Raw genomic sequence first — 16800 nt, 5'->3', positions numbered from 1 at the left:
CCTGTTTTTTTCTTAGATTAAATTGCATTTATTTTTTCACACAAACAAAATGCACTATAGAATATTTAATTTATAAACATGCAAACATATATAACCATATAAATGAAGTGAAAGTGATTGTCACATGTGATACACAGCAGCACAGCACACGGTGCACACAGTGAAATTTGTCCTCTGCATTTATCCCATCACCCTGAGTGAGCAGTGGGCAGCCATGACCAGCGCCTGGGGAGCAGTGTGTGGGGACGGTGCTTTGCTCAGTGGCACCTCAGTGGTACCTTGGCGGGTCCGGATTCGAACCGGCAACCTTCTGATTACGGGCCCGCTTCCTTAACCACTAGACCACCACTGCCCCGGGCACCGGTTATGGCTGCCCACTGTAAGCCACAAATGTAAGCCACTAAGTCGATTATTAGTTAAGCCCATTTTAGCGTTCCGTCTACTAAGGTTAAAACGTACAACATTTAATTTTCTTGTCTGATTAACTCAGGCGAGTGGACTATATCTCGATGTGCATGTGTTTGTCCAGTAGGTGGCGTGAGAGCCTACCTACTGCATAGTCGGCCACGCCTTACTTCCGGGTGTCAGAAATTGTGGTGTTCAGTTGCCAGATTTTGAGACAATTAAGTGTTTCATGCAAGATTTTTAATATCCCTAATACAAGTAGCTTGACACAGTATTACACATAGTTAAATTTATGATTATGGATCCTCGGGTTTAAACAGACCAACCTCACACAGCCCCAGAACGCCATACGGCTTGTGAGACTCATATTTAGCCTTTTTATGGACTGAAATGATTTCTTGCGTACCTGGCAACCTGGATAGCGGCAGAGCGCTGTATGAGTAGCCGGACAGTCGCAGTTCAGAGCGCGGACCCGCAGCACATCAGCGACGATGGCTGGAAACGCGTGGAGGTCAACGGTAAGTGAGGAACCGCGAGTCAGAAGAGGACAACAGTGCCTCTGTCCGCTGCAATTTTCTCTGTCACTGCCAGATTATTCGGACCTTTCGAGCAGCCATAAAGACGCCGCGGGCACGGCTGCGGAGGGGCCGCAGAAAGAGGCCTTGTGTGGACTTGCCCTTCACAGCACTTCTGTTACTTTTTGGATTTAATTACACAATTTACGACACTGCAGAAGTACGTGGGGCAGAACAAGGGCGCTAATCCGTGGAGATATTCCTCCACGCGATAAATCTGCAGATTAGTAGGCAGGGCAAAAGCATGTGTGTGTGTGTGTGTGTGTGAAGGATGCACGCACCGCCACGTTAGCTCCCGGGCTAACTGCTAATCATCCGTGACCTTTAACACTTTATTTAGCCAGGCGGAGACGGTTTTAATTAGCAGACATGTCCTTGGCGCCTTTTTCCAGATTTTAACTCTGCTGGAGAGATGCGGTTTACGGACGAGAGACCAGGCTAAAACCCAGGAAGTAAGATCAGCTTCCCTTTCAAGCAATGGCAGTGAGCTTTCTACCTTACTCACTTTTTTATTTCTTCTTTTGTTGCGTAGGTTTTTTTTATGTTTGGAAGTAGTTAGCACATCTGAGGTGGACATTTCAGCAGGGGGTTTTGTCCTCTTGGATCAGGGCCCAGCTGCATCCACTCTTTGTGCCCAAGGTCATGTCACTGCCTTAGGAATGAAATTGTTCAATTGTTGCTGTTCATAATTCAGCTACATGGCAGTTATGTACATTGCTTCAGTGAAGTGAACTGTATGTGGATTTGTAAATATGAACCATGTTCCACATCTGTGAGGATAATTTCCAAGCTTATTTGACTGCCAATGTGCTTTAGTCATTTTTAGTGCACATGCCTTACTTACTCTCTCTAAAATGTCCTTCACAGATCTGCTAACCCCCACTTAAAGGTGGAGTGGGGTTTCAGAGGTCCTTACTGTCAGCTACATTCACTGGCACTGAGGTTTAACTCTAGATATGTTTTCGAGGACCTTTGAGACCATAACTACCTTACTAGTTTGGAACAGGGATTAATCTGCCAATGATTTGGTGTAGTATAAACTTTGGAAACAAGGTGAATTAATACCTGTTCTGTGTTATGAATGCATGATGTTTTACACACACACACACACACACACACACACACACACACACAAATTATTAGGGTCATTAGAAAATATCCAAACAGCAATATGTGTATCGATACAGGGACACCAAATAATGATCTTTTGGTGTATTAAATATTCAGGCAACACAAGTTCATTTCAGCAGCGACCCTTCAGATACAGAACAGCAACAACCGAAGTCTATCAACACAAAACGACAAAGTACAATCTCCCATCCACCTTGCCTCTTTTTTTTCACTCCCATGCATTGTTATGCATGCATGACGTATGTTGTTTTGGCAGAGTAATTAAAGTAGTGCTGCACGATTAATCTAATCGTAATCGCGATGTCAGTCTGCAATTACATGAACGCAAAAGGCTGCGATTTAAATGATTAGTACATGGATTGAATTGGCAACACTCATTCTCTCAAAGTTTGCGAGCTGACTGAAGTCTCACTTCGAATGTGACGTGTTTGGTCACATGACTTGATTCAGTTCAATGGAGACCTCAGATTCGTGACTCGCACGTGGGTACACGTACGTCAATGTCGCCGCCATATTGCGATAGGCTGTGCTATGGAGTGAAGCATATACATGTCTATGGAGAGAAGTGCATAAAACTGCCTCACTCTTGTGCTGCTTGGGGCTGTACAAACCGCTGTACGCTCCAAACCAGATCCCGGGGAATTGTCCAGGTAAGGCTGGGCAATTGTTTTGAATATATTTGGCCATTATCAAACAGAATATATTTGGCCATTATAAAATCCCGTCTTAAGTCTTAACCTTAGCTAAGCTAGGCTAAGCTAGCGAAGCTATGCATTCCTTTGTTCAAGTCAGCCTCCAAACAACGTTTTGGCTACGTAGGCATTAACTATTTAGACTGTTCTTAGCTGTTTAGTTAACTTTTCTCAAACTTTGAAGGTTTCCTAAAGAAATTCACCTCAGTTTACAAATCTTAGCCTTAGTTAAGCTAGCAAAGCTATGCATCCCTGTGTTCAAGTCAGCCTCCAAACAATGTTTTGGTTAAACTTAAGAACTATAATACGGGATTTTATAATGGCCACATATAATCAAAACAGTTGTTCAGCCTTACCAGGGTTTGTCAATCGACAGTAATGTAAAGAGTTTTTTGTGATTATTTAATTTAGTAGAATATTGTATTTTGAAAGCACTGGGCATTTCAGGTTAAGTAGTTTGTATGTTCAGGTTAAGTAGTTTGTATGTTTCACTTTGAAATGAAACATTTCACTATTAGTAATTTGTATGCGACTTTTCATTGATATACAAGCAAGTGCCCTTTATCATATCACAATCGCATATCGCAATATTGATCTCAATAATTGCAATGTCTTTTTTTTTTTTTTTTCCCCAAATTGTGCAGCCCTAAATTAAAGTAATGTGATCCAACCAGGTCGTGTTTTTACATTTTCAGCGAACTGTAGAATAGCCCAATATGTACAGTATCATGACTGTTTTTACAGTTATTTTAGTGTCTGTTTGATAATGGTTCATCAATCAATGAATGCATGTGCAAAAGCTGGAGTGCAACAACTTCATAAACTGGCTCTACGGTGTTAATCGTGTTTATTCCTCCCCTTCGTCAGCCTTGAGATCGGATTAGCCCAGGTTTCGAATGATCTGCTTAAAGAGGAGCGCTCCGTCTCGGCACTTGTGGAAAGAAGGACTGATCTCATCAATCTGTACTCTCGTGTGTGTCTACGGTTAAAGATTCTCTCTGACCTTAGCAGGCTTTAGAAACCACTTTTCTTTGGTTCCACTGTTAACAACAGTGTTTTTTCTTGCAGGTTTCCCGGGTGGTGGGGGCTATGAAGAGCCAGGCCTCACATCCCAGAACCTTTTCAAGAGGGGTGAGTTTCTTAAAAATCCTTTCTATCGCTAGCCTGGAACAAGAAGCATGAAGGCAGTAGTAGATGCCTAACTTGATCTGGGGTCATCAGGCCCTTTTTGGCTTTGAGGTCTGACCTCACGTTGTGTTAGGCAGCCTGCAGATGCCTTCACTTCATTTTTTAAAAACAAGTAAGACTTCACAAAATCATGGATAATTATTGTTTAACTGTGGTTATGTTTGTCCTCCAAGCTACAAACTGTAACGTTAATCCCAGGAGATGGAATCGGCCCTGAGATCTCTACAGCCGTGATGAAGATATTTGAAGCTGCTAAAGTAAGCATCTGAAACAAAATGAAGCCTAAGTGCTGGAACGCATATTTTCACTGGGCAAGTTTCAACAAATAGAAGAAGAGTGCTGCAGAGCAGTTATAAACTCAGAATTGTGAAAGAGCAATATGTTGTAATTATGTGGTCATTGAATAAACATTAGCTGTTACTTGATAAATCTCTGCTGAATGAATGTGCTCTCCTGTTCCTTACAGGCCCCCATTCAGTGGGAAGAGAGAAATGTAACAGCCATTAAAGGACCTGGAGGGAAATGGATGATTCCAACTGAGGCCAAAGATTCCATGGATAAAAGCAAAATCGGACTCAAAGGTATTTCATGAACTTTATATTAACTCATGTATTTCCCTCTGTGACTTCTTTCCCATGGTGGTAGCAACCCTTTTTTTTTCCCCCAGGGCCTTTAAAGACACCCATTGCTGCTGGCCACCCCTCCATGAATCTGCTGCTTAGGAAGACATTTGATCTATATGCCAATGTGAGACCCTGTGTGTCCATCGAGGGTTACAAGACCCCTTATACTGATGTGGACTTGGTCACTATCAGAGAGAATACTGAAGGAGAGTACAGCGGTATTGAACATGTGGTATGTAGATGTCGTGCACTGAAGAGTCCTGTGGATATTAAAAGCATAGATATAATATTTTTTCTGCACGTTTTCCCGTTTGTGGACAGTCGGCCTTTTAAGCTGAAATCTTAATCAAAGCTTCAGTGTGCAACAAAAAAATCTGAATTTTATTAAATAAAAATGTTTGATCACATATTTTAGACCTCTTCAAAATTGACATTTAAATTAAGCTGAAGTTTACCCTCACTGCTATTACGTAAAGGTTGTATGTAATTGTTCACTGGAAGCCTCTACTGCAGTGAGGGGGCGCCAGAGATCATGGGCTGCAATGTAGACTAGAGCTGTAAATGTTGTCTAGGGTCAGGTCGGGTTCGGGCTCAGTTTTTTTCGTTACTTGTAAATGTGTTTTGGTGATTTGGTAAAAGTGTTTCGCATGTTGAAAATTTGTTTTATTAAACGTTCAATATTAGCGCAAGAGCTGCCGAGGAGGTGAAATGGAGGGAAAAGGGTCCTTGCACTTCAGTGTTCAGTCTTTCACACAGGACGAGCTGGTTATTTGAGTGCTCTTGTTCTGGTTCTATATTTTATGTAGGGGAAAACTGCAACTCGTAGTATGTTTGTTTTACATATATGGCTGGAACTGTGATCTCTTGGAATTAAGTGTTCATCTGAGTTGGCATCTGTTTTTGGGTTAGCTTCATCCCTGTTTTTTAGAGAGTGCGACTCTGCCCTGAATTGCCGGCAGTGCACTAAGCCACCTATGTCAGTGGCGAGATCTGCGCATGTGCGTTTTTTTTTTTTTGTTGATCAAGGAAAACAGCGTATTTGGGGTCAATTTGGGACTATTTTTGATCACTCTTTTTATTCTTTTTCATTCATTTAGATTGTTGATGGAGTTGTACAGAGTATCAAGCTGATCACAGAGGAGGCCAGTCAGCGAATTGCTGAGTACGCATTTGAGTATGCCAGAAACAACCAAAGAGCGAGCGTCACTGCTGTACACAAAGCCAACATCATGTAAGTCACCAATACATTATAAGCAGTAGTGAATGTAACAACTGCTGGGGAAAACTAAATTGACATATACATTGTATTTGTATTTTTTGAATACTACTCTATAGATAGATAATTATATTGTTTATGTATTAGCATATTGAACATAACATATTAGCATATATATATAGCATATTCATAACATTCTATGATTTGCAGTCTAATCTAAATTTCCGATAACAAATTATCTTTTTATCTTGTGGAAGGCGTATGTCTGATGGACTCTTCTTGAGGAAATGCAGAGAGGTGGCTGAGAACTTCAAAGATATCAAATTCACTGAGATGTATCTGGACACCGTTTGCTTGAATGTATGCATCTTCCATCTCATTACTGTACTGTGTGCCTACACTGACCCTGGACTACACTTGTTGTATTTAGTGCACAGAATCTTTAAAACCCTGTTGCTTCACAGATGGTGCAGGATCCCACTCAGTTTGATGTGCTGGTCATGCCTAATCTGTATGGTGACATTTTGAGGTTTGTGGTCCATGTTTTAAAAGCAACATATCTATGTCGCATGTGTATATTTGAAATTGTATTTTATTTTTCCAGTGATCTCTGTGCTGGACTCATTGGTGGTCTTGGAGTGACTCCTAGTGGAAACATCGGTGCAAATGGCGTTGCCATTTTTGAATCAGTATGTGGCTCTTTTGACGTCTGTCTTACTTCTTTTGGCTCCACCATTGATACCACCAAATTATACTTTATTTCTTCAACAGGTTCATGGAACTGCACCAGACATTGCTGGAAAGGATCTGGCCAACCCCACTGCCCTTCTTCTCAGTGCGGTTATGATGCTTCGCCACATGGGACTCCATGGTCAAGCTAAGAAGATTGAGACAGCCTGTTTTGACACCATTAGAGACAAGAAGGTATATCACAAGGCACATTTTTCTTCTCTATTTATCAGTATAGTTAGATTTTTCCACATTTGTCTATATGGGCTTTACTTCATTTTTTGTGTGTTAATTTTCAGGTTCTAACCAAAGACCTTGGTGGTAACTCAAAGTGCTCAGAGTTTACAGGTGAAATCTGCAGAAGAGTACAAGATATGGAGTAAAAGGCAAACACTTCTACACAGACAACGCATCTTCTTATCATTCTTATATATGCGCACAATTCTACTCTTAAGTGTACTTGTGTTTATCTGTGGAATATAATGACTCCAGGAGTGTTGAGACCCTGAATGTGGCGTTTTTTTCTTTCTTTGAACAAAGCCAGCAATGTCTTAAGACCTTGTCACAGGGTTCTGTTTTGTGGAATGTGTGATACATTTGTTTATTAATTTGCATACCCTAAAATATTCATATTTATTGACTAGAGCAAACTCCTAGTCCAGTTCATTTTAACATGCTGTGTCTTTTTGCCATTTACGTGAACTCGTCTGGTTTCAGATTTCAAAAAAACATTAAATTACTGTTATTTTCAATAAAATGCATGTGTGTTTAATTCTGAATGCCAATTTCTACTTTTATTAACCTGTGACTGTGTATATGCCAAATTGTTTATATCTACCATTTTAAGAACATAGCAAACATATCTCAATTCTCATATCACTTGCCACATGCATCTGAGCATTCTGGTCTATCTCTATAAACATAAATTATGATGAAAGACTCATTTTTAGTGTCATAAGGATTATAGTTCATTTAGAAGCAGAAATACTTTAGTTATTGTGAAATGTTACAGATGCTTACATTATAGTTTTAGAGCAGAGTAAGTTTACAGTACGTTTATAGGTGTGTGTATATACTGGATTATATACACTGGGGCAAATAAGACACATCAGCATTTTTTAACAGTAAGTGGGCTATTGCCGACATTTGCACCAGATGAAAGTGAGGTGATTGTTATTGTAAAGTACAACACACGGTGCACACAACAAAATGTGTCCTCTGCTTTTAACCCATCACCCTTGGTGATCATGACAGGCGCAGTGTGTGGGGACTGTACTTTCCTCAGTGGCGCCTTGGCGGACCGGGATTCGAACCAGCAACCTTCTGATTACCTTCCTGCTTCCTTAACCGCTAGGCCACCACTGTCCCCAGCTACCAGATGTAGTTATAGAAAGAAATCAGAACATTTGTGTATGCAAGTAGTCATAAGAAATAAAGTAAAATGACAAGTATTGAACACATGAAGATAACAAGGTGCAAAAAGGAATAGAAAGCTAGATTACCTGACATTGTCAGTACTGAGAGAGAAACCCGGCCACGATGATGTCCTCGAAAGATCCATGTCCAAGGAGTCCAAAAATAATCATGACAGTTCTCCAAGATCCAATAAACACTCAGAAGTTCAGAAAGACCAGCAGTTACTGTTGTTTCAAAGAAACTATAAGAAATGCACTGAACCACCATGGCATCCATGCAAGCATGTTGAGGCTCAGTTAAGATTGCAAAACAGCATTTGGAGAAGCCTGTGAATTATTGGGAGACTACAGTATGGTCAGATGAAAGCAAAAATGGCACTGCCCACCACACCAAGAATGCCATACCAACAATTAAGTTTGGGGGTGGAAGTATCATGGTTTCGGGCTGCTTTTCAGCAAGAGGTACTTGCAGACTTCCTAATATTGAAGGCAGGATGAATTGAGAAATGTACTGGGACATTCTGGATAAGTCTCTGTTGCCATCTAACAGAGAGTTGAAAATTAAAAGAGGGTGGACATTTCAGCAAGACACCAAAGCAGATCCCAAATACAAGGCCAAGGAAACAATTAAGTGGTTTCATTGCTTGAATGACCCAGTCAATCACCTGACCTAAATCCCATAGATAATCTATGGCTAGAACTGAAGATCAACGTTCATAAAAGAGGCCCTGGGAACCTTCAAGATTTAAAGACCATTTGTGTGGAAGAATGGGCCAGAATAACTTCTAGGCAGAAAGGGGAAGAATCCCCTTTCTGATAAAAATTCTGATCTGTCAAATACTTATTTTCTCCACTGTATACATGTAATAATAATTTAGTAAAGTAGTAGTGATCTAGTTAATATTTAACCACATTTATCAGACCCCCTTATCCATAGCTGAGTAGGGACAGTCCCTCAGGAGACACTCAGGGATAAAGGGCTTGGTTAGACCCTAAGACCCTTAAATATTGACACAATGCAAAAAGTTTTATTCAGAAATGGTGAGAATGAGACGTACAACATTATATTAACTCATACAATCTGTGCGGTGACAGGTATGTGAAATGGGTGACTGCCAAAAAGGTTTAAGGCACTTAGTATTTTCAAAAACTATGTGTACGTGCTGCTTTAGTACTTAACAGTTTTTCCAAAGTGTCATTCTCTCGATTGTCCTTATTCTTTGTAGAAGCTTTCAATCTCATTATGGTACATCTGAAGGACAACAGGGCGGCGTAGTTTCATCGTTGGACCTAGAACAATTAGTCTCTGTAAAGTCATGTTTAAAACTTTTTTTATTCATATTGTGTGCTGCATCTGTAGTCTGAAGATACAAACCTAGTTCCCCTCCTGAGATCGAGAAGTCTCTGCCGAGGATGGTCCACTTCTGAATGCGCTGGGCGTTGGAAATGGCTCGGGAATTAACCCTGTCGATGCCCTCTTGAATTGCCTGGTATACAGCCTTGTCCTTTTCTCCAGTTATGTCAGAGACTTTTGTTGCTTGACTGCCAAGCTGCTTGCAGTACTCCACAGCCTCTGAACTGAGGTCATCTGTTGGCTCCATTGTCTCAGTGCTGGTGGTACACTAAACCAAGGAACACTTTCTGTGCTTTCGTTCTACACAGGAACATTTAATGGGGAATGCTGTGAAAGTAGACTACCTTCAGAGTGAGCAGCATTGACAAGAACTTCCTCTTGTCTCCGATCAACATGGCATTGCTGATAATGGGTACCTGCTTTTTCACTGCATCTTCTATGGGCAAAGGGGGGACATTCTCTCCACCGGCAGTAATGATCAGCTCTGTGTGAGGACATGTCACCTCCCAGGTGAGCACATAATTTCAGTAGGAAAGGCAGCTTGTTCAGTAGGAAAGGCTTGTTATACCTTTAATCCTGCCAGTGATGTAGAGAAATCCCTCTTCATCTGACTTTCCTAAGTCCCCAGAGTGCAGCCATCCATCCTCATCCAATGCCTCTTTGGTCTTATCTTCCATGTTGAGGAATCCCATGAATATGTCTCTACCCCAAAAGCACACTTCCCCAATTCCATCTTTGTCAACATTAGCCAACTTGAACTTGCAACCAGGAACCACCTTACCACAACTTGAAAAATAACCATAAATATCATGGTCTTTATTTTTGGTTATTGGTGTAGATAAAGGGTCACCAACCCCGGTCCTGGAGGGCATGTGTCTGGCACACTTTTGTGTTTCAACTTTGAGTTTAATGGGGTGTGGTGGAACATCTAAGGAAAGATCTAATCTGGTGCAGGACTGGTGCCCTCCAGGGCCAGGGTTGGTGAACCCTGTTGTAGACCAATGGTCTTACAGAACAGAATATCACATACCAGTTGACCTTTAAAGCTCCTATTACAATAGACTAATCAAATCTAGCCACAGCAATAAAATCCACTGACAGGTGAAGTGACATTTGCAGTTTCAGTGGGAGGGATGGAGACTAATGTTGATCATGATAGAAAGGTGTCAGAACACACAGTGCATTGTAGTTTGCTGTGTTTCGTGTAGCACATTTTCTTTTAGCTCATGTGGAAAATGGTGAGTGTCTTATATCCAGGATGCATGAAGCCAAGTGGTATTAATGTTGTGGCACAAATGTCGGTTGGACTATCTGATCTAGCTGGTACAATTTTCTGAGGTGCCTACCTTGTTAATTTGTGGACCTTAGGATTTGACATGAAATGAGGTCCAGAGGTTTCACTCATACCGTAGGCCTCATACAGCTGAATGTTGAGCCCTAAGAAGAACTGAAGAGTTTCACTCCCGATGGGTGCTGCTCCAGAGAAGAACTTCGAGCAACAGGTGAAGCCCAGCTCAGCACGGAGCTTCTCTAACACTAGTCCATCAGCTAGAGCGAAGAGAAATGAGTTCTCTTCATCTCTATGGGGGAGTAATGACAAATTGTGAAAGGGTTACTATGAAAGAGTAAAGGTCCCCTGGGGAGACCTTTAAGAAATGATAAGAAAGTAAGCCTGATTTTCACCACCTAAAGTCACCTACTTGTTGGCACACCTTAGATTGGCCTCCAGGCTAACAGACATAGCCCATGTGACCAGTTTCCTTTTAATGTATCCACACTGGGAAATGCCCTCTTTTATTTTCTCCATCATTTTTTCCCACACACGAGGGACTCCCATGTGTGACGTGGGGCGTACCTCCCTCAGAGTGTTTATTAAACTTCCCTGCACAAAGAAACAACTTGAGAATTATTTTAAGACCCATGATTTGATGTGGGATACAAAATATGAACAAGTCCAACATTTTACCTTCAGAGCATCCGGTTGTGCAAAGTAAACCAGCTCTCCCCACTGAATGCCAGTCCACAGGTCGTAGATCTGCGCAGCAATGTGGCTGAGGGGAAGGTAGCTCACCAGCACCTCCTGTTTGATTTCTGCAGGCTGCATGTCACCAGCCCTGCTTGCATGATGAGCCGTCCAAGTTATCTGTCAGTGACCAAGCAATTCCATTCACATGCATATATTTATTGCAATTATTCAGCGTTACAAGCCAGTTAGAACATCAGAAGCAAGAGGCAAAAATACATGATAATTATGACTGTCCTAGATTGGCTGCTTTGGGAAATATGAGTCCATTTTTATGATCAGCCATAGCATTTTGGGACAACCTTAGCCACTTACATATCATCTAACTAAATATATATCTGGACAACTCACATTGTCTTGACTGAGCATAACTCCCTTCGGCATGCCCGTTGTGCCAGATGTGTAAATCAGGACACAGCACTGGTTGGCCCTCTGGCTACTGATGATGTCATCCAGTTCTTTATCAGGCACATCCAGGCCAAGGGCCATGAACTCTTCCCACTGTCAACAAAAAATGACGCATCAGCATTATTTTGGGGGACATGATTTTCTTAGTTGACTATAATGTTAAAAACAAAAAAGTACCGAATACAGATCAGGTAGTTTATTGAGGAGAGCTCCAGAATACTGTACAATGGCTTTCAAGTGGGGCAGGTTTTCCTTGATCTGTGTTGGAAAGAGGGAGGCAGGGAACATTTCATATGTTTTAGAAGTTAATACCTTGAGTCTAGAACTTTCTGTATGGTCCATCATGAAAGCTTACCTGTAAAATCTTATCCAACTGCTTCTGGTTTTCTACTACAATTATATTGGCCCTTGAATCATTGGCCACATAGTGGCATGCTTCTGGAGAGTTGGTTGCATAGATTCCTGTCATTATGCCTCTAGTATAAGAAAAGTAGGTTTTATCGATTGTCCACTGGTAACTTCAGAAAAATGTTTGCTGCTCAAAGGATCATTCTGGTGTGCACCTCACCCGGCAAATACAGTGCCAACCGCAGAGATGAACCACTCTGCTGAATTAAATCCCAGAATGGCCACACTGTGGAATCGCTCCAAACCAAGCTTCATGCAGAGAGGAACACATTATAAGAATAGCAAATAAGATAGCAAAATATCCATTTGCACATGAAATGATCAAGAAAAGCATACTACCTTCAGAAAGCCCTTGGCAGCCACCCGGCACAAATGGTAGTATTCAGAGAAAGTGATCTTTTCCCATTTGTCCTTTTTCTTGCTTGCAAGGGCTGACAAATGACCGTACTTTTGAACTGATGTCAAGAACATCTGGTGTACTGTAATTGCCTCTTGAGGACAGGACTCATCCATTCTCAGCAGGACTGATCCATTGGCCTCTGTGGTCCAAAGCAGTTGGGCTGGGGCCAGGACCACCTTGGTTTGAACCTCTTCAAAATTCTTCTTCTTTGCTTCTGCTTTCATTCATGGTCACATCAACAATCCGTTTGCATTCAATCAGTGGTACTAATAATAAAGACTAATCATCCTAATAATGGTCATGTTCTAGTAAGAAAATATTTTCTACGATGCCTTATGATACTCCTGCAAACAGAACAGTCTTCAGAAGATGTCTGATGCCAATGGCCTACTTACGGGACTCATCCTCTAAGAACTGCACCTCTTCCTCCTTCTTGGTGTCTGTCATGGAATCCTGTCTGCAATGCAGAGTGGAAATGCAGAGTGGACCTTTCAGAGGATGGTGGGCTGAGACTCCTGGCGTTCAGACCGAAGCCACTGTTGCACCCATTGGATCACATGGCACTTGCTGCACCACAGCATTGTTAGCCTGGACAATGTCAGGCTTTAGCCACTCATGACCAAAGCCCCAGAGGCTTTGTTTGAACAGACACACAGAATACTAGAGAAAGGGTTGTTCCAATCAGTCCTAGAAACTTTTCAAACTCTCAGCCAAGGAGTCAATGAAAACCCTAAAAATAAATGGATTTCTGTGTGTTTGGTTATAAAGGGCCTTCATGAAATCTCTTTAATTTAAAAGTGGATTTAGACTCAGTTTGCAACGGGATTCACAGTGAGATGGTAGTCAGTATAAGTAAGACACCAAGGTGCACTATTATCGAGTGCATTATAAAGTGCACATTATATATAGGTAAGACAATGGCGCAGCTTGATGAATCTTGTTCCATCTTGAACATTTGGTTTGTCTGAGATCTAATGAGTTAATTTCACAGCTTAGTACATCATTTTCACCCTTTTACTAATTACTTCAGAATTTTTAAATAAAAACACAAGCACACCTGCTCTGATGGTGACAATTGAATATTGTTTCCATTGCTCTGTTATTAAGAAAAAAAACTTTTCTTTCAAACAGCACTCTTTACACCATGAAAGCCTAATGCAACCAGTTAATTAAAAATAAATCAAGCAAATTAATCAAACAACATCAAGTTATGCTGTTTATCAGTATTGTATTGATATGCTGTTTATCAAACAAAAGTTCGGCCTTATCAGGGCTCTTAGTTTTGTAAACTCAAAATCTATAGAAATCGAAAGAGAATTGCTAGTGTCTTCCTCTTATAAGTCGCTTTGGATAAAAGCGTCTGCTCAGTAAAGTAAAGATGTATTAATCTATCTTAGAATAAAAAATGGACCAAATTAAATTGATATTGGGAATGAAGGAGCCCTTGGTTTTCTTTTTAGTCAATAGCATTTGGTTCTCTGTTCTCTTGTTATCGATCTTTTTTCCTACAGCTTCATGGAGGCATGCGCACCAGGTGGAAGGACAACTCTGAATTGGCCTAAGTTAGAGTGTGTGAATGGTACGTGTATGCCAACCATAATAGTGGAGTGTGGAGAAGGCGGTTCTTATCCTGAAAAGTATGAGAAACACTAAACTAAGGAAAGTGTTTTACTCCAACAGGACATTACTTTTAATATCGGCATTTACAGTTTTGTATCAGCATTTCTCTAAGTATTTCCATCACCATACCCTCTCATAAAAAGGACTGGGGAAAAGGATTGTGCTAGAAAGGGCATGGTGTATGATTATATAGCCTGCTGGTGTCAGGATCAGTGGAAAGATCACATGACAAGCTGTATGCTTGGAATGGACTGTTGGACTCTCGGAAGAGGATTGAAAATCAGTCTGTGCTGAAGCACAGGTTTGTTCGGTCAATACGTGAGGCCACTGCTGTACAACTGGTTTATGTAAACATATGTCACACCAGATACAGTTAAAAATGATGTCAGTGGCTGCAAATACCTTTGGACCCAAAAGGCTGTTACTAATGGGCCTATAGCCAAAAGAATACATCTCATTCAGTTAAATAGAATAAAGGTAATTGAATTTATGTGGAATACCAATGGACAAAACAAATGATTCTTCTTCTTCCTCTAGAAAAGACTAGATAGACTTTAAGAGGTAAGAAATGTCTTCTAGAATAAAAAGGCCATTTATAAACCATGCTTTAAATGTAAATGCTATAGGTCTAATGCACAGTACTGAATTATCAAATTAGAATATGCTGACAGAAATGCAATTAATCATTAAAAACAATGACAGATGTTGCCTTACTTGTAATCTTTTTGGACTATTTTGTTCAGATATAGATACAATTAAATTCTAAAGAGTACACAGATATAATCAAAATTGCATTAGGATGTGTCTGTCATCCTTGCACATCAAAAGCGCATTAAAAATACAATGAAAATGCCCATGTTTCAGTTTTAATTTAATATAGCTGGCTAACACATGTTAGTACAGCCTGTCTTCCATTCATACTAGACTTATATATTTAAAAACTCATACCTGTTGTCCAAGATTTCACCACAAGTATGCTGGTTTTCTTGGAGCTGTGCTGGTTGAGATGTTTGGCTGTTGATGATCATGCTGTTTGGGGGCTACTGCACTTCTCTTTCCAGTACTTGGCATAAATGAAGTGAACAGCCCCCTAAGCTGACAAGAGGTACTGCTGAATAGGACGGGTCCCCGAGGTTGGGACTTAAAGGAAACCCAGCATAAAATCCTACTTCTCTTTTTATGCTTTTTACTGCATGGAATATATTTTCCAGGAAATAAGGTCATAATAAATAGTTTGTGACATGTTAGGATAATTGAAAATGATACATTTTCTCTTTTGGTTTAAGGGTTTTCTTTTTAGGACAAGGACGCGTGCAGAATTTCAATGAGCCCAGAGCCTTTTTATATGCAAATGTTACAGTTCAGACTTCAAATAACTTGAATGAAGCCCAAAATCAGACTAAGGAATTGTCATCTTTAAATATTTGTGTATTGTGTTTCTTTCTGCACAAGTAACAGAAATAACCCATATTATAGATAGATAGATAGATTACATTTATTTTAAGCACTGTATGCAGTATTTTTTATTAGTTTAGTTTTGAACAACTGTAGAATGAATAAGAACGCTTTGTACATTTGAATTGTCATGTAACTTTAATAAAGGTTTGACCAGCCCAACATGCCTATAATCTATCACTTTCGTACCAGAACAGACAAAGCCATCAGTGATGATGACTACCGCCCTGATGCACTACACCCCATAATTATGAAATTTTAGTCATTGCATACAGTGGTGGCAGTGGTGGCCTAACGGGTGAAGAAAGGGAGCCGTAATCAGAAAGTTGCCGGTTCGAATCCCAAACCGCCAAGGTGCCACTGGGCCTTTCATGGCTGCCCACTGCTCACCAAGGGTGATGGTTAAAAGCAGAGGACACATTTCATTGTGATGACAAGCACTTCATTATCAATTCATAAGCGTACCATCCAAAAACCTTGCAGCATTATGCATACTGTCTTGTTCACCTTAGTGATCTGTGCCTTATTCACCGTGATGCAAATCTATAAATTCTCAAGACTCTTCAAGTCTTTGAATTTATAGAGATAAACATCGACAATGGGCTCCTCCACACAGCCAGTCTGAATTCTGAAATCATGGTTTGAATATATTAAATATAAGTGTGGCTGATGCCAACAGGCTGATCAAGCTGATCAAAAAGGCTGATCCTGTCCTGGGTGTCAGACAGGAGAGCCTGACAGAGGTGTCTGAGAGGAGAATGCTAAAAAAAAAAACTTCAGTATCAGTATCACTCAGTATCATGGACAACTCCTCTCGCCATGCACACCTCCATGATGGACCATCAGGAAGCCCTTCTTACCCGTGGCAATAAGACTGTTCAACTCTTCCCCATTCTGTTGGTGATCTTCTTACGATCAGATGTTAATATCAGCTTTTTCATGGGACTGTGCGATGATACCCTCCTGTGTGCTACTGAATGTCTGTTTTTCATCCATCACAACATGCTACCTCTCTCCCTATGCCACAACACCACTTATCTAATTAATGTCACTTTATGTTACACAGTTATTTATTATTTATTACTTGTTTGCACTAGTACTACTGTTCTGTTATTATTTTCTCTTGTTGCTTTGAGCATGCTTTAAGGACAAAATGCA

General features: G+C 40.7%; 2 protein-coding genes across 7 annotated transcripts; one reads left to right on the top strand and one right to left on the bottom strand.

Moving 5' to 3' along the window:
• The first annotated feature begins 825 nt into the window (after positions 1-825).
• On the top strand, positions 826-7338 carry idh3a (isocitrate dehydrogenase (NAD(+)) 3 catalytic subunit alpha). Of its 4 annotated transcripts, XM_028958205.1 has the most exons (12): positions 848-923; positions 1373-1432; positions 3872-3934; positions 4165-4248; positions 4458-4572; positions 4659-4846; positions 5712-5845; positions 6088-6190; positions 6295-6359; positions 6435-6519; positions 6602-6754; positions 6859-7338. In XM_028958205.1, exons 1-12 carry the CDS (start codon positions 897-899, stop codon positions 6940-6942), a joined length of 1161 nt encoding a protein of 386 aa, XP_028814038.1. In that variant the 5' UTR covers positions 848-896; the 3' UTR covers positions 6943-7338. The 4 variants fall into 4 exon arrangements, with proteins under 4 accessions (XP_028814040.1, XP_028814038.1, XP_028814041.1 ...); XM_028958207.1 differs by lacking the exon at positions 1373-1432 and having other exon boundaries at positions 826-923; XM_028958208.1 differs by lacking the exon at positions 848-923 and having other exon boundaries at positions 1411-1463.
• A 1644-nt stretch (positions 7339-8982) lies between these two features.
• acsbg1 (acyl-CoA synthetase bubblegum family member 1) lies at positions 8983-16330 on the bottom strand. Of its 3 annotated transcripts, none has more exons than XM_028958295.1 (14): positions 15136-16330; positions 12963-13024; positions 12507-12784; positions 12328-12416; positions 12115-12235; positions 11937-12017; positions 11703-11852; positions 11295-11471; positions 11029-11210; positions 10675-10908; positions 9897-10114; positions 9673-9812; positions 9350-9596; positions 8983-9264 (listed from the first exon to the last, which is right to left on the bottom strand). In XM_028958295.1, the coding sequence occupies exons 1-14, from the start codon at positions 15213-15215 to the stop codon at positions 9188-9190; spliced, it is 2136 nt and encodes a 711-aa protein (XP_028814128.1). In that variant the 5' UTR covers positions 15216-16330; the 3' UTR covers positions 8983-9187. The 3 variants fall into 3 exon arrangements, with proteins under 3 accessions (XP_028814128.1, XP_028814130.1, XP_028814129.1); XM_028958297.1 differs by having other exon boundaries at positions 9188-9264; positions 11041-11210; XM_028958296.1 differs by having other exon boundaries at positions 9188-9264; positions 12507-12781.
• Positions 16331-16800: the final 470 nt, after the last annotated feature.

This window comes from Denticeps clupeoides, chromosome 17 (assembly GCF_900700375.1).
Source record: "Denticeps clupeoides chromosome 17, fDenClu1.1, whole genome shotgun sequence".
Classification (NCBI taxonomy): Eukaryota; Metazoa; Chordata; class Actinopteri; order Clupeiformes; family Denticipitidae; genus Denticeps; species Denticeps clupeoides.
Note: the sequence above shows the minus strand (reverse complement) of the source record. Positions and strands in the feature narration are given on the sequence as shown.